Genomic DNA, 18,397 nt, shown 5'->3' on the forward strand with positions numbered 1-18,397 from the left:
TAAATAATCTATTTTCTTGGCAAACGAGTACAGGTTAATTTTCTATTATTGATCAAAACCATATTTGAGTTGTCATACCGATGACTTATTTGTCTTGCTGACCACTGGATTGATTTTTGTCACCCCCTCACCATCAGTGATGCAGCGGCGCAGTGCCAAGCACTTAGCTGGCAGTAGTGAGACGTGCCGGGCACACGCCAGCTCCCACCCAGGTCAGTATTTAAGAGTCCTCCTGTGTGTATGAGAGATAAGCCTTACTCTTACTTCTGACACTTTGTTGCTGTATTAACTGAACTTCTTTTACCTTTCCACATACACTTTTTTCCTAGTTAATTCCCATTCCCATTGATTTTCTACCTGCACAATATTGATACTGCAGTAAGGTTAGCTGTATCAGATACCCTAAAATAGGCTACATGTCCAGGGCCCATGGAAGACCTCATTTCTGGAAACAAATTAAAGATAAATAGTCCCTGGATTAGATTTGTGGGCTTTACAATGTATTCGTGCATCCTGCCCATATAGAACAGACCCTCCTGCACCTTTTTTGCATGTGTGACAGCAGGCTGGTCTTATTTCTGGTATAATATCTAATAAACTCTTGTTTCATGCTTCAGCCCATGGCTTGGAAAGATGATGCGCTACAGGAACCTGCAAGTGAAGGCAGGGCAGGGGGAGGAGGCAGAGCTGTGTGCAGCGAGGGGCCAGCAAGTCTGGCCCCATCCTCTCTGTTTGTATAACACTTCAGCAGCAAAGTAAGGATCCCTGAATTACTGATTTACTACTTAATGCCATAAAAGGAGCTAAGCCTCAAGAAAATAGCACAAGACTAGATAGGCTTTATTTGGAATGTTTGAAACTTTCACACATACAGTGCCAGAACTGATGGCACAAACTTAGGTGAAAAGGGGACATTCCCCTGCTCTGTGGCTATGCCTATGTACAAGTTCATGCTCCAGGTATGTGCCCAACTGAGCCCAAAAAATTGAGGACAGGGAAGCTGCATCTTTGCAAAGAGTGTGTCTTCCCAGGGTGTCCCATCAAGCACAGAGCCCAGTATGCAGGTCCCCACACTGCCTGTGTGTCCAGCTCGACAGGTACAGATCATCCTGGCTTACCAGGTCTTGCAGGTGAGACCATGGAGCCGGGCAGAGGGTGTCACCCCTGGAGAAATGTGGGAGCAAAGGAAAGGAGGGAGAGGGGAGCAAGGTGGAGGGGTGACACTTGATGTTGTTATGGACTTATCCTTATGTTTCCGGAGGTCAGGGAATCACCAGAGAATGAGCTTTGGCTATTAAAGGTCTAAACAATGTGAATTTGGTCATTAAGCAAATGCTGGTTTTGTGGCTCTAAGACCCGTTGGTTAATGGAGTAGAGCTTCATGAAAAACCAGGCAAATCTAAAGGTAGATCAGCGTTGTCTAACCTCCTTTCTCTGTTACAGCTGTAAGTTACATTTAGGAAGGATGGTTTTCATCCACTGAAGAGGCTTCTGACATTAGTGTATCTTTTGGATATAGTAGAAATGTTGAGGAATTTTCGTTAGCAACAGAAAACTCTTATTTCCAGTTCAAACTGCCATTCTGTAGAAACACTGATCCTGTTACATTAACTGTTGAAACAGCATAATCAAATAGCTCCATACCACAGACTACAGTATTAGCCAAGCCCGAAGCTGGTTTACTTCAGCAGTATTTTAAAGGCTAAACAACTGTTGAAAGGGAAATAGAGAATTTGAAAAGTGGTTCTGTAAATAAAATTGTAAAAGGTTAAATTAGAAACAACTGCACTGTTGTCCTCTGAGGACTTGCAGTAGTGCCCAGTGTTGTAGGGGTTTACCACAAAGGATTATTTAAAGCCATTTTGCTCTCTAATATCTATCTCGTTTAGATTCTGTGTAGATAGGCAATCTGTCAGTCATATTAGTGAGCATCTCTCCTCATCCCATCCAACGGGAGGCCTGAGTTAGAAAAGAATTGAACAGCTTCATACCCTCAGCAAAGATGTAAAACTAAAATACACCGGATACTCTGGTGGTGCAGGTGCCTCGAGTGGAGCTGCGCTGATTCACACTGGCACAGCGTCCAGCTTCTCGACCAAGTAAAAATCCTGAGAGCCCCGCTGGATTGAGAGCAGGAATGGAGAGGAAGGCGGCTCTCATCTGAAGACAAGCGGGTTGCTCTGTGTCTCAGGCATCAGTCTCCCTTAAGTAATGATGAGGTGGTGCGGGTTGTGCAGATTTAGGCAATACCTGCCCTTGCTTCTCCCTCCAGTCTTTTTGCTCTGTTCTGTGATCTCCAGTTCCCTCCTTTGTTTCTTTCTGCCTGGGTTTTGTTTTTTTTTTTTTTTTGCAGCTTTGTCACTCAGGTCAGCAAGATTCATGCTATTGATAGCTAGAAACTGAAAGTGCACAATGGGGACACGAGTGCAGTCTGACAGAAGTCGTGTTTCCATTCAGAGCAAAGCTGGAACAAATTGGGAAGAGAGAAAGCCATATTGGTAATTGGATGCATGATTAGAAAGATAGCAATCATCCTGGTTGTTAATATTCAGCATAGCTCATGGGAACCTACTCAAACTGTACACTAAACACATCTGCCATCATGCTGTATGCTATTTTCAGTCCATCTATTGGATAGAAGAACATTAGTTGCCTTTATCAGAGACCATGTACTGCTGTTTTCTTCAATAGCCAGGAGGAGGAAATACTTGCTTGAGTAGCCAGCAGAGAACTGGCACATCACCTGTATTCACTTCAAAAGCCAAAAGCATCCAAAGCATTCCCCAAATGCATCTCCCGCTTGAATGCTGTGTGACTGCAAAATCACGTTTAGCTTTTCTTTTGCATAATGTGCATGTCATTTACACAGATAAAGGCAAAAGGCAAATATCAGTTGCATTTTACCCAGATTCTGTCCCTAAATAATGCCTTTTTATTGTACATCATTGAACCAGATTCTATAGGTGCATTTGACAATGCAGGGAAGCAGGATATTATAGTATTTGGAGCCTGTTAGTAAATGTGCTTGGGAGGGATAAGTAAGCAGCTTGGTAAGAAATAGTAAATTGGAGATTATTGGACGTATTTATCTTGTTTCATGCCAGTAAATCCTTCAAAAGGTCACATAGGATGTTGTCTTATGTTCCATAGTACCAGTTACCAAAGTCAGACCAGGTAGAAGGGACAAATACTTTAGGGAACTTGAGCTTTTCAGCTGAGATTGAAACAAGTATGGATTTCTCTTTAGTCTGTTATATTTACCTTAATACATGTTCAGGCCACTGGAAAATTACCATTCTCTACAAGGTAGGAGCTGATGGTCTGTCATTTCTGTGGTGGTAAACAGTAATTTTCCCTTGTTACATGCTTGGGGAGTGACACCTGTACATGAAATTGCTTACTGTGCTGTTTTATTTTCAAACTGACTTAAATCTGTTTCACTGAACGCAGACTGAGGTGAGATAGAGGAAAGCATTTTATAGGTTCTTCCTGTGGTGGACAGAGATACAGAATAAGTAGGGGGAGAAATGAATAGATACCTAGTTCCTAAGCTCCTTAGCTTTTTCTGTAGTTAAGGAGAAGAAGAGATTCTGAGTGTCTCCGGATAGAAACTCCTAAAGATGAATCTGGAATATGTGTGTTGCTATAGTAAAAATTTGGAACAGTGTCCAATTTCTGAGGTTATTTTTGGTTTAAAGAAAACAAACATACAGAAATACATGATTTTAGCATTGATGTAGAATGAGAGAAGGTTGTTCATTTCAGGGGTTGAACTATTCAAAACCTGAAGTAATTGTTCAGGTGGGACATGGTGATTGTAAAAACAAAAAATAACAACCAAGCCCCCCCTGACCTTGACAAGGTATTTGTACTGATTTGACACATTGTGACTTTAGTGACATTATGAAGTTAAAATATTTGTGTGTATTTTTAGAGGATCTTTAATCAAAGCACAGACAATTCTTCCTGCTGATTCTTCACAGTTTGAAGTACTGCCATTCTGATAAAAAAGAATGACACCTCAGATGTCTGCAATTAAGGTTTCTAATTTTGGATAAATGATCTATTTTAACTCCATCAGTAAAGCTAAGTAAGTTATTGCAGGTGCTATATCGAAAGTGCCAAGCCATCTATTATTATTTATTTGAAGAAACAGTTATAAAACAGCTTATGTGACTTGTAGAGTTAAGACATGGTCTTTAAGGAATTTCTGACTTTATGCTTTAATGTACATCTTTTTCAAGTAAAATAAAAACTGGCAAGTTGTGCTCTGGTGCAGAGGGAGTAGAGCAGCCTGTTTTGTGTGTCTGTGTGCATGGAGCCAGCAGCAGCACTGCATGACCACAGGCCTTAGCCTGGCTTCCTAAGGAAATGAAGCTTCCATGAGCTCGTGGTCTGTTCTACTGCCAGTGATCAGTTTGCAGTTTGTCAGTTCCTCTCCTAAATTAACTTGGAAGCTGATGATTGTCTTCAGCAGTAATTAATGGCATTAGAAACCCCCGTCACAGAGAGGTCTGGTGAATCTTGTAGCAATTGGGAATGGATAGGAAAGACGGTTTGAGTAGAGGGCTGCAGGTTGAGGGAGCAGCAGTTGCCTCTGTCTTGCCACTTGATCAACCACGTATGTGTTCTTGGAAAGCATCCATAATCCATGTTTCCATCTGTGGGCTGGGAGGTGAAGAGATGACATTTAGGGGATAAGAGAGTGGAAATATTGCGGGAGGAAGGAGCAATGGAGGGCAGATACAAACCACAGATGGGACAGCTTATATTATTACAGTAGATACTGTCTAAACAACTTTTAGGAACAATCGATAGGAAACAGTGCTTTATTTGGATTTGGGCTTAAGGGAGGATGTGTTGTTTTATCCACTGATTCGCCTCCATGTAGAGCATCACAGGAAACAGCATGTGAGCTCTCAGGGTGCCGTGTAAACCTCTGGGCCTGCCAAATCAGGTTTTGCAGTACTGCTGACTTGCTGGTTTACAGTGAGGGTTTTGCTCACTGTGGGAATCCTATAGATTCCAAATCATGAAAATGGGTAAGAATAAGTCTGACTCCACCACTTCAGAGGCTGACGCTTGCTTCCATCAGGCCAGTGCACAGAACCTTTTTGGAGTAAGCTGGTATCAACCAAGTCAGTTAAATTTGGCACAAATGATAGTGGCTCTGTTTAATTGTTTAACACATTAACTGACATCTAAAGGTCTGTGAGGAGACTGCAGAAATTGTCAGCTCCTGGCAACAGGAATAAACACCCAGAGTGCAGGGTATGGATTCAGAGCTTCAAAATTCCCACCTCCTCTGCAGGGACATGTTCTGAAAGTCAGGGGGGTTCATGGCAGGTGAGAAAGTGTTAGGCTTTACAAGTTTGGGAGTGAATTGAACTAAGCTACCATTAATAAAATAATGACTGCCCAAAATGACTTGCAAAGGATGTTTTGGATTAGGGTTTCTCACAGTGTGGACCACAAACCCACTAATGGAATAAGCGAACAGAGAATGATCCTGTGCATTGTCTGGTAGGAGCTGCATGTTCCTCCTGCTTTTGTCAGGAACAAAAAGAAGTGAGGGGATGGAGAACATGGGAAACAGTGAGAAACTTGCTTTGTGTATGAGGAGAACAGCTTTCTGTTAGAAAGACCTCTGAAGTTCATCCTGGATCCTTGGGAAACAGTGATTTCATCATCGAATCTTAACTACAGAGTGTACCCAAAAGAACTAAAGTGAGTACAATTACAGGGAACCTCAGGTTTAATAATGACGCTGCCTTCATGTGATTAATAACACTGTCGATTTCCCACATTTTATCAGCCAACTGTAGCACTGCTCTGTATATTTGTTATCTCCATTGTGCGTTGTACTATGGGTAGATAAATAGAAATACCATGGAGGCAACAGGAAACAAAAATAATCAAACATGTTTATCACTAGAGCATTAAAATGGCTGCTGTGGCAGACACCAGATGAATTATGCAATACATAACTTAATTCTCTGGGCCACAGATGTTTCATTTTTGTGGAAGAAGATGATTGAACCTTGAATGACAGTTTCAGGCAGTCTTTGATTGCTCTGTGGGTCACATGCTTGATATGACCTGCATTTGAGTTGCTTTCTACATGCTGTTGCTTTATAAAACATGTAAAATTGACATCATGTTGGCTGCTCAAGGCCAAGTCAGGAGTAATTCCATGCTTTTGATATGCTTTGTGTGCAAGTGAGGGAGAGGGAAGGGTGTCTGTGTTTAAATTCTGGTGTATTATTGAATCAGCTGAAGTCAGGAGAGGGAAATTGCAGTAAGCTCTTTCAATTTGTAACAGAAGCCACTAGGAAATGGAGAGTTCGCTGCATCTGTGTCATCTTCCATTGTTAGAAAAACCTCAGAGCCATAGTATTGGATCAGGCAGGGACTGCTGCTACCCAGGGCACAGCACAGTGCAGATGGGCAGTGGCCAGGAAGGCAGCTGGAAATGTTTGTTTGTCTAAATCTGCTCCTCTGAGCATGAATATTCAGCATAACCTGAACCTGGATATTGTGGTCCTCACCCTCAGGACTTAGTCCTGCAAACCTGGTGGCTTTGTACTGATGGAGTGTCTCAATCTCAGGACATTGATGCAGGGGGGATTTGGGCATAAATACATCAAAAATTAAATATCAGAAAGTTCTTCTCCTTTTCTCAGCAGTCTCTAAAGGCAGGTCAGGATGATTACAGCAGAATTGAATTGCAGGATTGAATTGAACTCTTCTCTGCCTGCCAGTACTAGAAGGAGGAGCAGGAGCCCACAGGTCTGAGGTTGCAGACTTCTCACCAGCTCTGTCAGAAGTTAGTGGAAACCGAGTTTTAGGTTTGTCTAGGCAAGGTCATTCTGCAAATTTCAGGTGCAGAAATTCTCTCATGTTTCAGCAAACTTCTTTGAAGTCCTCTGTGGCCCAAAGGATTGTCACCAGTGGTCTGAGGTGGAAGGAAATCCAGAGTGATCCAAATCTGAACACTCTTAATTACTGATTTTAACACTACTCACAGGGCTTTTGTGGGGTAAAGTTAAAATGCATTGTGGAAGAGGACATGTTTGATCATGAGACTAGGAGAAAAAGGTTTTCCTTCAGTTCTTTTCCTGTCTGTAATGGACAGCTTGCTGGCTGGACATGAAGTTCACAAGAGACCTGTTCTTGTGGAGAGAAAAGCACAATGAAAACACAAAGAAAGTTGAGTAAGAGGCGTTTAAATGGGGGATTGAGCAGTATGGGGAGCTAAGATTCATACTGGCTGTGGTACAATATATGTAAATATGTGCCACAATAAGAAAATGGTATTGTCATCATGTACCAAAGGTATACCATATATTGAGCTACCAGTGTGCCTTTTCTTTATTCCAGCTGCTTACATTAGGCTTTCTTCTTCATATTTTCAAAGTGAGCCAGGGTCATGTATGTGTAACACTATGGGAATTAACAACTCTGGAGTTCCATGAGTTGATGTTACCTATTAGATAGTGTTCTTATTTTTTCCTCTTTATATTTTATTGAGCATATGAATTACTGTCACTCATATCAATTTCTCTCTGTAGAAATGATTAGGACAACACTGCTGATCTTTAGAAACTCTACTCTCTGGTGTGTCACTGCAAAAAAGCTGATTTCTATTGTGTTTAAAACTTTGTAATTGCAGACATAATTTTCTTACCTTATCCTTGAAATCCTGACTTAAGCATGAAAGAGAAGAACAAAGTGCTGAGCAGGTTTTCTTGGAAAACTGTTTTCCTATGGACTGAAAGATGTTTTATTCGTAGGATCTTTTCCTTCTAACGATCGAGATAAATCTTGTCTTATATTGTCCAAGTATTGCTCAATATCTTGGGCTTTATAAGCAGTTTCTTTAACCTTTATCAATATTTGATGATCACTTGACATCTTTCAAGCGCTTAGGACATCGTTTATTGGAAGATCATACCTGCAGCTGGTGCAACAGCTTGATCCCGGTACTTATGACACTAACCTAGTGTGCTTAATGAGAGATCTTTGCGTGAGGCTTGGTTTAGTTTTTCAGCTTGAATCTGTATGCAGAGCACTGCATGGTTACAGGGCTAGAAATGAGAGGAAACAAGAATTAATTCTAATAAACCCCCCCAAATCCTGAAATAGTTGGCATTGAGGCTCCTTTTTGCTAGGGGAGGAACTTGATTTAGTATAGGATAACTGCAGAAAGGGGTCTGGACACTGTACAGTGGACATTTAACCGTTCCCCAGATTAATCCCAGTGATGTAATGGGTAATCGCTGAGCACCTGAAGCCAGCCTTTCTTTGATCTCTCAATTTAAAGCCTTCAGTGTTTTGCTGCTTAGCAGAGAGAGGATTTTTTTCTTCAGTTGAGTTCCTAGGAAAGGAAACACCCAATTCATTACTAAAGTTGGTGGATTTATGAATCCCCCAACAGAGGAATTCTTTTACAAGAGGCCTGGATTTATATGGCGTTGGAAAAAGGATTATCTGATCTGAAGATCCTTAGAGGGTTCCTGTGAAAGAAAATATTAACCTATAGCTCTTGCAATTTGAAAAGTAGATGTAAGAACTTAGTAGTAAAAAGTGTGAGTTCTTGCCCTTTGGCGTGCTGTACTGGTTGTGCTGAAATAACTTCTTTCTTTGTACAACCTTTGTGTCTCTTACTTTTGGAGGTTGTATTAGCAGTAACAGCAGATTTACCTATTAGATGTTTGTTGGATTAGAATCATTATGAATTCTAAAAATACCTAAGCTATGTGTATAGTGATAGTTATAAGGTGCAAGAAAATTAGTGGGGGGGGTTATATTGGTTTCTAATGGAAAATTTCTAAGAGCTTGGATGGTTCTTCTTTCTTTCCTGGAAACTATGCAAGCCAGCAGCAAGGGCACCTTGGCATGGTCACTGAGGTGCAGGGATTAGAGGAGGGCATCTACCAGCAAAGCTTAAAAAGAGTCTTGAATTTGAGTAGCAAATTTGTCATGCTTCTTTTTTGCTTAAAGAAAAACTAAAATAGCCTATTCAGATGCTGGAACGCTCTTGTGCCCTGAGTGAACGCCACGATCACTGGGCTGCAGGCAATTTTAATGTTGTTTAGTGATTTGAAATTACTTCCTAGACCCAGGAACCTTCCCTGATAGAAACTGTCTTGAAACTTGAAAGAATTCAGTGCACTGCTTTTTGCGTGTCCCCCCGCCCCCATGTTCTGTCCCTTCTTCTTTTCTTTCCCCTGAAAATGTCCCAGATAACTCTTCGCATTTTGCCTTGGGTTAGCAAAGTCCTAGGTTATGCTGCCTGTGATTTAGAAAGGGTAACATGTTTACCTAATTTGGCCAAAATCTGCTCTGTGTCAATCACAGATACATGTTACAAGTAGGATTTATGTTTTTTCCTTACTTAACCATAACTGCACAAGAGTTGATAATGTCTGCTTTTAGGTTGAAATTGCCTGCATAAATGTTTTGGTAATTAGAACATTTTAACAAGCGCCAGTGGCTCCATAGTCCCTTTGCTCTGACCAGGAAACTGAGACGTGTTTGTAAAGAAAACAAATGTGTGGGAAGAAATGGGTTTTGCCAGACCAGAATACTCATCTGCCCCACCAGTGAGGTTTCTTGGCCACGCCACTGACTGCAATTTCACAAGTGTCATCTGTATTTTTCAGTTCTTCCATGTATAAAGAATCCAACAGCAGTTTCCTTCAAGGTCCAGTAAGTGTCAAGGTTTAGGGGGCTGTAGCCATGAGATTTGGCAAACCATTCACTTGTCATGTTAATAAAAAAGGAGCTGTTTCTTCCTCTTTAAGCTGGGATCTAAATGAAGGAGTTGGATCAACTGGATTTTCATCATGAAGTTCAGATTCTTCTTGCTTGCAAGTGAAGAGCTTCATGGTGTTTAGGGGTTTTATCTGATTGGATTGTATTTAGAATAACTGAGCTGCTTCCACATTACCAATTCTTGAAGTTGCTTGCTTGTTACGCTGCTCAAACCGGAATCACTTATCTTGATCTTAAAAGGAAAATGGAGCCTTTCTGCAGTTTTCATTTCCCATCAGCAATTGATTTGAAAAGTGGGGTGTTCTTGTTTAAACTCCTCTTTTATAGGTGGCATGTGAGCTTTGAGGGCTCTTTCGTGGCTGGTAAAAGCTTCTACCTTGTAAAATGTACAGCTTTTAGTGGGCTTTGGTTTTCACTTCAAACACACTAGCAAGAGAAGAAATAATAGAATATTTCATGGTCGTGCTGTTTCAACAGTTCAGGTTCTTTTTACTTGATGGTGCTTATTCTGTAATGCCAAATGCTTGGGCTTAAAATTGAATTGCCTAAATTCCTTAGCCTGGAAGTGTTGAAACTTGGAACAAGACTGTAAAGCTGTCTTGCTACATGATAACTTTTCCTCTGACACAGATCTTACAAGGAATTAGATCAGATAAATGATTGTATTATCTGTGGAATGAGGAAACAGAGGGTAGGAATAGTTGTTCCTGAAAAGAGCTTTAACCACTCTTTTTTGCATGGTCTGTTTTAGTGTTAAGAAAGTATCACCCTTGACACAAACCCTGAATACTGTTGAGTTGCAATGTAGAAATCTGCTGTAAATCACCATAAATATCAGTATATTTTAGCAAAAGGTGTTCTTGTGACTAGTTACCCTCTGTACCCATCTGAAGAAAGAGAGAACTTTGGGGTTCTTCCTCTTGCCTTCAGCTTTTGAGTGATGGAGGAATCCAGGCACTCACTAGAGGCCAAGTCATGTGTTGCTTCAGGAATGAAGAAAGTTAAAGGTAAAATCACCAGGTCTGTGTCTCTTATAAGTGAGTTTAGTTCCCATGGAATGACTTTGGTCAGAAATTTTGGGTCAGTCCTTAACTACAGATTTGCTGAACTTGGCCATTGTTCCCTTCAGGGTTCCCATCAGATTTTCAGTGAAAACCTGCAGGACAAGATGGTATTTTGCCTGTCAGGTAATTCCATTGAGATAAAGAGAAATATTGAAATAGGAAGGACTGAAAATGAGCAAATGGTGAATACCTCAAAAATGACCTGTGTGGGACTAACACAGTGAGCCAAAGTGGTGTTTCCTCATACCTTGCAGGTTTGAATTCGACATGGTGCTTTGTAAACAATAAATCAATGCAAGTTGCTTCTGCGAGTGCATAAAAGGTGTGAGAACTGTAATTTATTTCATAATAAATACTTCTGCTGAGCAAACAGTGAATGTAGCTATTAGAGACTTTCTCAAGTAAGTGATTTTAGACTGCTGAGTGCCAGCCACTGATGTGGTAGTTGAGCTTTTAAAATGAAAAGACTGAATTCCTTTTGAAGATTCTTCTGAATGCTGTTGACACTTGTGCTAGGAAAGAATATAGAGTAATTTAATTCATTACTTTACTTAAAGATAACATTTATGGTTGCAGCATTAACCTCCCCTGCTAGGCTGGAGGTGTTTTGTTTGAATTTTTTGGGGGATGTTACATCCTTTTAAGTGTGCAGAGACAGATTGTGTGTGGAAAAGCTAGGTAGAAAATATGTATGAGGGAAAGGAGAGTTCAGGATCAGTCAGCTGGTGTGTCTGGATACAAGGACAAAGGGGCAATTTTGCCCTTGGCTACAGTTTGACACTTCTGCTGGATTCAGTCAGAATTATCTGTGCATGCTGAAGGGCAGAAATGTCACTTTTATGGCATTCTATATCCTCGGTTGCTTTCTTTTGTAATTGGCTGCGTATACCAGTGCTGTAATAGAGCTCTTAAATCCTGACCCCAGCCAGAACAGCATACAAATACCCCTATTAATACTTCTGTCCATTTTAAATACAGGATTCTCCTGAGTCCTTCCACCTTGTTTTCAGGCACCGTCCTCTGTTTCAGCCTGTTCTAGTGGCTGTCACAGAGCTTTCCGCTGGTCCAGGGTATTCCTCTGCTTCACTGCTCTTGGTCCCATCTCCCGTGGGTTCTTTGGCCTAGGACATCCCTCTGTTCCTTCTCTCGCTTTGCTGTCTCCATCTGTTTCCCTGCTCTTGGCTCCCTTGACTGGCCTCTAAGACCTTTAAAGGTGGCTGAGGGTCCTGTGATGGATCCAGCCTCCCTCACTCTTCTGCCCCTTCCCACTCATCAATTCTGCATCAGAATAATCATCTTTTCTCCATCTTATTTTCTTCCTCTCCTGGTCCAAGGGTTTAGTGCTTCTGAGTCCTTTGCTCTTCTCAGGTTCTGCAGTTCTTGAGACCTTTGGCTTATACCTGGCACCCCAGTGATCTTATTGTTCTCCAAAGCCTACTGAGAAGCAAGTGGAAACTGGGTTTGCTTAAGCTGTAGGATGCGTGTTGGGGTGGGACATTCCCAGCTCTGATCTGGGAGGCAGTGACATAATCCAGACATCATTTACTGGCTCCATATAACCTGAGGCATTCACGCATAAATTCAGCATGAATGCATAAGCTTATATAAAGAGGATCCTTAAACTATCCTGGCTTAAAATATTTGTAAAATGCTGGGAAGCATCTTTCTTTTTTTGGTGCGTTAGGATGCTCTCATTCCTGTCTTACAGATACACAGTGGGGTCACTTGCGTGGTCTTAGGGACATCTTTTCCATGTGAAATACTGTTGTTTTCATAACTGAGTTAACAAGTATTTTGGGCTGGAGTCTAAAACAAAAGACGTTTCACAACTACAGAGGCTAAAGAGATCGAAAGTGTTGTTGTAGGTTTATGTTAACCTGCCCAGGTTTGTCTTCTGGCTACTCCCTGCACACTTTGGATCCTTATTTGCCCAAGGAATGATTGTTCAATTCAGTAACTAATGTCTGTTATTTATTATTAATTCAAAACATTGTGTGCATGAGTCCTTTCCAGTGTAAGAGCACATTAGCTTCTCCTGCACAAGAAAACACATGTTAATCTGTTTTCCATTATTGTCCAAAAGACTTTTCCAAAAGGCAATTCATGTTACCCCAACAACATTAAAGGCTGTAATTAAAAATAATTTTCCATTAATGTATATACATACACATTTACTTATTATGATCTTTTACTTCATTTCCCTGAGTGTGCATGTAGAGCCCTGACACACTGTTGAGTAAGTCAATATTCAGTGTCATGATGAAGTGTTGAATGTGCCAGTACCCTGATGTACTTCCATTAAACATCTTTCCCAGCAAACACCTGTGTAGCAAAATGGATCTTCTGTGGGATCAGCAGAAAACCAAGCCCTGACTTCCCTCCATGGGTAAAGGAAGGGAATTCTGGTATTTCACAGCTTTTACTGATAATGATCTGCTACAGATTAAAAACAAAACCCAGACATTATGGTGTTGGCAGATTGCAAAAGGACTTGCTGGTTAAAGCTGCTGCTCATAGGAGATGAGGATAGTGTTTATTGCTTCCATATGGTCCAGAGATACAAGACAGGCAAAATGTCTGGGGAGGAGTAATATATCTAATTACATTGATAAAGAGCATACTTTTAGGTCTGTAGGCTCTTTTCCTGGTACCTTGCACAGGTGAGAGCATGAGTGTGGAGCATCTGCCCATGATTCAGCATGAGGATACAAAAAGATTGCTTAAGGATTAGGTCCGTTTGTGTGATGTCTTAGAAATGCTGGGGCTTTAAAGGGTCAGGGATGGTAGCTGCCACCTAATGCATGTACGTGAAGGATCTGGTTTTCCTTGACTGCATAGTTTTCAACCCTTTGACTTTCCTATTCAGCTTTGCAATGTGCATTAAGAGCCTGAGTCTAAATTTAGAGTTTCATAAATACGTGTCAACAGCCTCTTTTCTGTGTAATGTAAAATTAAGTTTCTTGGTCTCTTTGACCTCAGGATATTTTTTTCTTTTGCTAAGTTTAGAACCAAACATCTAAGCATGCTGAAACAGAAGAATAACAGGCTACTTTTGTGTATGTGTATACAAGTAGTTGACTGTAGTCAACTGTAGTGTTTGACTTCTCTGTAATTATCACTTGAGAAGCACCTTTACGTGTAGGAGAGATGACACTGCCCTTCTGCAGAAGGTTCGGGAGTAAGATCCTCAAAGATCTAATGAATATGCTCAGATACTCATTATTCATATTCCCCCTTTCGCTGCAAAAAAGGAACAGGCAAAGCAATTGGAGACTTGCAAACCAGTCCCCGGAGCTGAAACCTGAGAGGATTTCACCACTCAGAAGACTGGCTGATCAGTCTCCCTGTGTCCTTTCAAAAACATACTGAAAATTGGTATTGTTTGTGTGAATGTTGCAATTGTGCTGTGCATGAACTCATATAGCAGGCATTCTTCATGTGATAACAGTACTTCTGCTCTCTTGTTCTCCCAGGGCTGATGAAATCGAGATGATCATGACAGACCTTGAAAGAGCAAATCAGGTAGGATTCTAAATGAGTCCCCTATAAAATTCTAAGCGTGACTTGATCTTTTTTTCCCCCTTCTCTGGATTTCATGACAGTTCTTTTATGTGCACTTAGCAGTTGTAACTGCATAGAGTAAGAAACTATGCAAATTTAGAGGAAACTAGAGCTCTTCAGGGATACTCTGTAAGGATTGTATGCATAGTGGAGCGCTGCTTGCCTTATATTTACCTTCTAATTATTTAAAATTAAGTTTCCCACTATAGTTACTCTTGGGTTTATGTTTCTAAATCCATCATGTTGGCCCTTACTCAGACGTGCAGGTAACTGGTTTGCCCAAATTACATGGCTGCTGCCCTGCAGCAATGGCAGGGCTGCCAGCAGCCTAACCTAGGAAGGCCTGACCTCCTGCTGCAGCTCCAGCTTTTGTGGGCTTCTCTGGGCTTTTCTTTTTCCTTCTTTTTCTGATCTGTTTTATTGCTGTGTTAATTTTTAGCAAGGGTTGGATCAGGCTGTGCCATGCAGGAGAACAAAGACATTGCAATTTGTTCCTGCAGATGCTAATTTGGTAGACTGTGAAATGTCTCTCCCACGTCCCCTCACAGCGCACACACTCCCAAGGAAGTGGCACGGTTGTATGGAACTTTTGCAAATGAAAACCTCTAAAAACCCAAACCTAACACCCAAGCAAAGTGCCCTTCTGGTCGAGTCTGTACTTCGAGTAACTGAGGTGATGAAGGAGGAGGTGTGTATGGACATGCAGGTGATGGTTTCACAGAGGGGAACCTCAACCGGGCATTTGCTTATTGGTGAGCTTTGTTAATCCCTGTCAGGTAAGATCAGAGATGATAGATCTAAAGTCTCTCAGGTTATGGTTTCATGATCCATTTGAAGCTGACCTAAGAGCAGCTCACTCCCAGGAGGAACAGTTGCAGCTCCTGCCCCACCATGCAGTCCTGCTGCACGCCTCATGCTGTCACTAATGCTTGTGGAGCCAGACCAGGTCACTGATCCCTGTTGAAAACTAAACCCTCTCCAGCTGCTGTTTTGTTTTGTCTTTTCCTTTTGCTAGCTCAGCTTTCAGCCCCACACTCCCCTGGTGCAGCTGACAAGTACAGCAAGTTTATTGTCCCTTACATCAGTGCTTTATAAATTGGAAAAATACTAATGAAGCAGAAGGCAGATTTGGAAGTTGTTGGGTTGATTATTCAGTCAGTAAAAGAAAACTGGGGTTTGTGCAGTGGGTTTTTAGTTCTGTCAAAGAACTTTTGTAGACAGCATTAAATATTTATGAAAGTGCTAGTAATTATTTGAAAATCTGTAGACTTTTTAGAAATGATGTAGGTGTTAAAGATGTTTTAGTAGAATTATTTTGTGGGTTTTGCAAAGGCAGCACATTTTGCAGTTACAGCAATGATTTACCCAGTAGGTTTTTTCTTTTCTCTAGGTAGAAAGGGGGTTGTAGTTAAAGAACAGGTATTTTTGATGTCCTCATTGCCATACTAAAATGGAATATATCTATTTATCTAGAAATGTTAAAGATATTTTTCTGTCTATTTTTCTGAACAAACTTGCAATGCATTTGGTTGGGTTTTTTTTTTTACTTTATTTTGGGGACTTTTTTGTTTAATCAACCAAAAGTTATAGCTGCTTATGTGCATAACGCTTCCTTTGGTTGCAATTCAGCAAACTCTGTGTGTAAACATCAGTGTGCAATTCATCCGTGCTGTTGTAAAGGCAGAAGAGGTGATTCTGTCTCACCCTTCTCCATCTCCTTCCCCCTCCCAGCTGCTCTGGCCCTGTCCCCTCCCTAGCAGCAGCTTTTGCAATTGGGGGACCCTTCACTGATTCCATTGAGCTCAGTAACTGCAGGAAAGCCTGGATTTGGAGTGAAGGGGCCAGATTTTCCAGCAGTGCTGAGATGAGGGACACGAGGGGAGTGGGTGGCCTTGGAGCAGACAGGGAAAGGAAAGTTCGTGAGTGAGCTCCTGGAGTAGCTCAGCTGCTTTGCTGGAACATGCCCATAGTCCTTGTCTTATGTGATGCTTTACCTTTCTAAAACACTTCTATAATAAGGATTCTTTGTAGCAGCAATTCCCATGTTTTCCCTCTTTATAGCTGAAAGAAAGAATTAGAAGAAATTAAATCCGTTGCACAGGCCAGAAAGTGAGTTTGCATCAGGCTCAAGTGTTACAATTGCAGAAACAAGTACTTAAAGTAATTATGTATTTAACAGTTAAACTAACATTTCCTTTTACCATTTCAGTAAGTACTTATTCCCCATTATTAAGGCTACCTGTAAAGAGTGATGCTCAGCATGACTCTTGCGTTCAGGATAGATTGCCTTGCTGATTCTCATGGGAGGTTTTGCTGCTCTGGAATTAAAACAGATTCCCAAATGACAGGGATTTGGAGCAGAAATTTACAAAACAGGAAAATGTTTTTACTGAAAATGTGAAAAATATTTGCTGTAAATTTTTAAATATCTGATATTTCTTGAAAATCCCTGTCTCGGTTGCTGCCCTTTCTGAATCCAGAGCTGGCATTTATGAGCTTCCCTTGCTCTATGTGAGGGCACCTCTGACTCTTAAGAGGTGGAGAGTGCCATTTTCCCCTCCAGTTCTGCAATAACGAGAGGATGCATGATGCTCACTGACATATTCTGGGTGGTGAAAGCCTTGGGAACAGAGCTGATGTAACTCCCCACCCTTATGTCCTGTTGGGTAAAGCATAGGCCATTCTTAATCTTCAGACTCCACCATGTCTCTTCCCCCACTGTTTTTTCCTCATTTGGATCCTCAGATTGTTTCATGCAGGAGCTTTTGGGGCTTGTTTGTGTGCTGTCATCCCCAGATGAAATTACTAGCTCATAGAAATAATTACCTTTAAATACCAGTGAGCTTTTCAATTTTCTGCTTAGAGAGAAAAAGGGCTAGTGACTGCAAAGCTCGGTCTCTCTCCATTGTATCATTAATGCAATGTATAAACTGCAACCCTAATCAACAAGAGAAATCAATCACTCCCGTGAAAGCAGCAAGCTGGGTGGGGGGGTTGGAGGTGGCTGCTGGAGGTAGCAATGTGATGGCAGCACTCTTATGGTGAGGTGGATCCTGGCTGGGAGGTGGCTGTCAGCGATGGCCTATGGAGTGACTCTTCCACTTTAAAGTCCAGAAAGCTATGAAGTGGTACAAAAAAGACATTAATAGTACATGAAGATGGCTGGTCTACCTAGGCCTGCCCAGAGAGGAGCCATCAGCTCCATAACATGTAGCTTCAGCAGGGGTGTACAGTCTGAAGGTAACAGCCCCCACTAGTGTTAGGTGCAGCTGTGTCATCTGCAAGACAGAAGAGCTGCTGGCATTGGCAGCTGGGGTATGTGATCCCTCTCAGGTCCCCTCCTTGGCTTGTATGGCCTGGGTCTGGAAAGGGCTGAGGTCAAAATACAACTAAATGCAATGGGAATGGCTTATTTCACTTTACTAACCCAGCAGCTCAATAATGAAAATAACCTGAGAGTTCACGCCCCATTTCCATGAAGATTTAATAATCCCATAGTTTGGGGAAGGGACTCGTTTTATTAAGATTTCATTTTGCACAATAAATCATTGCATATTTTCTGATATGCTACGAAGTATAATAATAAATAATTAAAGCTAAACTCTGCGTACTTGTCAAAATAAATGATTTATCATAGTTTGGGATAGAACATCTTTGAATTTTTTATTGTTTGATTCCCAGAATATTACAATTTCCAATCAGGGAAGTTAATGAAGCTCCAGGGTACTTTTTTTCTGCATTTGCAACAGTTACAGTTGTGTGAATGTATATTTGACACAAATATTTATGGTTAGCACTTTTCTGTACCTTTTCAAGTTTACACCTTTCTCCTCAGTGTTTATGGCAGTAAGTCAGGAATCTTTGGGATGACAGATTTATTCAAATGAATTATCCTTCTGTTTCTATACTTCATGTAGCAACCTGGAGCCAGCCCATTGCGCATGGGAAAAGCGGAGGTTTTGGCTAAAAAGAATAATTCTTATGTTGTGAAAACA

General features: G+C 41.2%; 1 protein-coding gene across 4 annotated transcripts in view; it reads left to right on the forward strand.

Moving 5' to 3' along the window:
* The window catches only part of CUX1 (cut like homeobox 1), a 269,114-nt gene that overhangs the window by 157,778 nt on the left and 92,939 nt on the right, over window positions 1–18,397 (forward strand). For all 4 annotated transcript variants that reach the window (XM_080630203.1, XM_080630200.1, XM_080630201.1 and 1 more), the window contains exon 9: window positions 14,315–14,363. In XM_080630203.1, the coding sequence (XP_080486329.1) occupies window positions 14,315–14,363 (49 nt within the window). The remainder of the gene's footprint in view (window positions 1–14,314; window positions 14,364–18,397) is intronic.

The sequence above is a fragment of the Psittacula echo genome (assembly GCF_963264785.1).
Source record: "Psittacula echo genome assembly, chromosome: 15".
Classification (NCBI taxonomy): domain Eukaryota; kingdom Metazoa; phylum Chordata; class Aves; order Psittaciformes; family Psittacidae; genus Psittacula; species Psittacula echo.